The sequence below is a fragment of the Parasteatoda tepidariorum genome, unplaced genomic scaffold, assembly GCF_043381705.1.
Source record: "Parasteatoda tepidariorum isolate YZ-2023 unplaced genomic scaffold, CAS_Ptep_4.0 HiC_scaffold_10561, whole genome shotgun sequence".
NCBI lineage: Eukaryota > Metazoa > Arthropoda > Arachnida > Araneae > Theridiidae > Parasteatoda > Parasteatoda tepidariorum.
This window is the reverse complement of record NW_027261321.1, coordinates 1-2448: the sequence shown is the minus strand read 5'-3', so window position 1 is coordinate 2448 and position 2448 is coordinate 1. Positions and strand designations below refer to the sequence as shown.

The 2448-nt window shown below is 26.9% G+C and overlaps 1 protein-coding gene across 1 annotated transcript; it reads right to left on the bottom strand.

Moving 5' to 3' along the window:
* Positions 1-792: 792 nt before the first annotated feature.
* LOC107443317 (cytochrome P450 2B15-like) lies at positions 793-2306 on the bottom strand. The gene is made up of 2 exons (XM_016057140.3): positions 1981-2306; positions 793-928 (listed from the first exon to the last, which is right to left on the bottom strand). The coding sequence occupies exons 1-2, from the start codon at positions 2199-2201 to the stop codon at positions 814-816; spliced, it is 336 nt and encodes a 111-aa protein (XP_015912626.2). The 5' UTR covers positions 2202-2306; the 3' UTR covers positions 793-813.
* Between the last annotated feature and the right edge of the window lie 142 nt (positions 2307-2448).

Here is a 2448-nt window from a genome sequence, read left to right as displayed (position 1 = left end):
ACTGTGTATATATATATATATATATATATTGTTGAGTGAATCCAGCAGCAGGCAGATTTCTCCAACATTAACTATATTTAATTTAATAAATAAAAATATTAAAATTCAGTTGTTTTAACTTTTCCCGCATCGATTTCAAATTTCCATGCAACTTTGAAATTGGCAGATTATAAAGCAGAATAGTGACCTAATCCTAGTTTTAAAAATGAGAAAACTATTCTAGCTTATCATTGACTTTTTAATGTAGTGTAAGTTTATTTTATAGTCTTCGACATTTTTCCAGGCAGTAACATTTGCAATGCATTATTCTAATTATTTCGCTTATAAGGTTTATGTGAAGTTAATAATCCACTGATATATTACTTAAGAAATTCATCCTGCATAGTAATAATGGAACAGGAAGAAATGAATATAAAAAGGAAAGAAAGAAATATTTACAGTAAATATTTACAGTATTTGAAAAAAGAAAGAACAAAAATATTTACAGTAAATATGACAGAGGATACATAATCGCGTTACTCATTTTCTTCTTAAAGAATGTTTTCCGAAGTTTAACATCATGGCACAAAAAGTTATTAAAAATATATAATCATTAAAAATGATTTTTAGGATAAAAAATTTTTTATAATAATTGTTCACAATTTGATTTAAGGTTCATCTTCATATTATTTTAACTTCGTCACTCGAGGACTTATAGCATAAAGTTTAGGTGGAGCTTCTTTAGCCTAAATATCAATTAGCCTTTATTTTCAAAGCAACCATTAGAGAGAAAATGGGGCTATTGCTTTTTTTTTCTACGTAATAAAGAAAATCTCACTTACTGCAAAAAGCTTTGTCATTTCTTTTTCGTATTTCTAATAAATAGCCATCAATGTAATCTCTTATATTGTTTTCATCCAAAGTTTTCTCGTGTTGATCAATTTGTTTCCTAGAAGGAAAAAAAATGTGTTACTTAAAATTTTTTAGTGGTAAAATAATAAATATTAAATGTATTAAAATAAATCGAATTTTTTTTTTATTTTATAAATCCAAAAAAAACTATTAATATCTCTTTTTTATACACATTAACATAACGAAAACCTTTCAAGTATCGTGTTCGTTGTCTAATTTTCATCTTTACGAATATAACATTTATTAACGTTTCCATTGAGTAAAAATTAAAATCTTTTGTTTCTCATGCTGAATTTTGAGAAAACAAGTCTTAAATTTTGTGATGGCCTATATGGCAACATTCTGTATTTTTTCAGATTTATAACTTTCAATTTATACTTAAAAAAACTATATTTTTAAAAATATTTGTAAGTATTTTTCGTTATATATGAAATTTACGTCATAATCGTATTTAGTTTTCTTAATACAATGAAACCTCATTATGAAACCTAACCTTTTCAACTTTGGTGATAAATGAAAATGAGTTATAAACTGTATATAATTTTATCAATTAACTTTTATAAAAAATGTTGCATTTGCATACGAACATAATTACTATTGTTATTTATATGGGGGATAATATTATTTATATTTTGACTATAACTTCAGAAAACTGGCTCAAACCTTGACCCTAAAAATGTTCAAACATCCTACCATCTTAACCAGAAAATTTTTATTATAATTGAATTTTAATATGTAAAGCATGGAAATAAAAAATTAACTTGTTCGGCCCAGTTTTAGAAAAATTTTTACTAATATTGAAGCAAAGTTAAAAAATTGTTTTCCTTTGCTCTGCAGCAATATTTTTTTAGGTGGTTTAATAGTATTAAATATTTTTATTTTATTATTTGAGAGCAGTCGAAAAAATTTTGAATCGTAAGATATGCAATTTTTACTATGCGTAAACTTTACTCCTAATTGGATGGACAGACTGCTGCCGATTATTTTATTGCTACTTCAGAGCGAAAAAACTGGAAGTGAATATCATATCTTTAAATTTCGCATCTAACTAAGAGTAAATACGAATACATCTAAGTAACATATGCTTACATGATATAATCTCTTGTTTCTTTTTGAGTTTTAGCAATTTTAGCTGCTCCACTGAAGCCGAACAATTTTACAACGCTGGCTAGGAATGGAAAGAATAGTTCCCATGCAACTTGTCCAGCAGCTGCAGCTGATTCACTTAAACCCTTATCCAGCATTCGACGCACTGGATGATCATAATTTAGCCTTTCTCCGAAAACAAGCGTGGCTATGTTATTAGACATGCTAGGAGCTAAATGAGGCTTAAGAACAATTGGCTTTCCTCCAAACTCTTCCAAATGTTCTAACAAATCATGAATTTCTTCCTAATAAGAATAAGGGGGAAATAAGATAATAATATGAAAGGAATTAAAAAAATATGTATGTTATTACCTATATTTAAAAAACAAATTCTATGAAAAAGATTAAATATTAATTTCATATTTAAACTAAACTCAGTTGGACGACAGCCCATAGAGGGCCAAGACCTAC

Excerpts from the sequence above, each read along its gene's own strand:
- LOC107443317 (XM_016057140.3), bottom strand. The coding sequence starts at position 2,201 with ATGTCTAATAACATAGCCACGCTTGTTTTCGGAGAAAGGCTAAATTAT. Across the intron at positions 929-1,980 it reads GAAACAAGAGATTATATCAT|GAAACAAATTGATCAACACG; the intron begins GTAAGCATATGT and ends TTTTCCTTCTAG.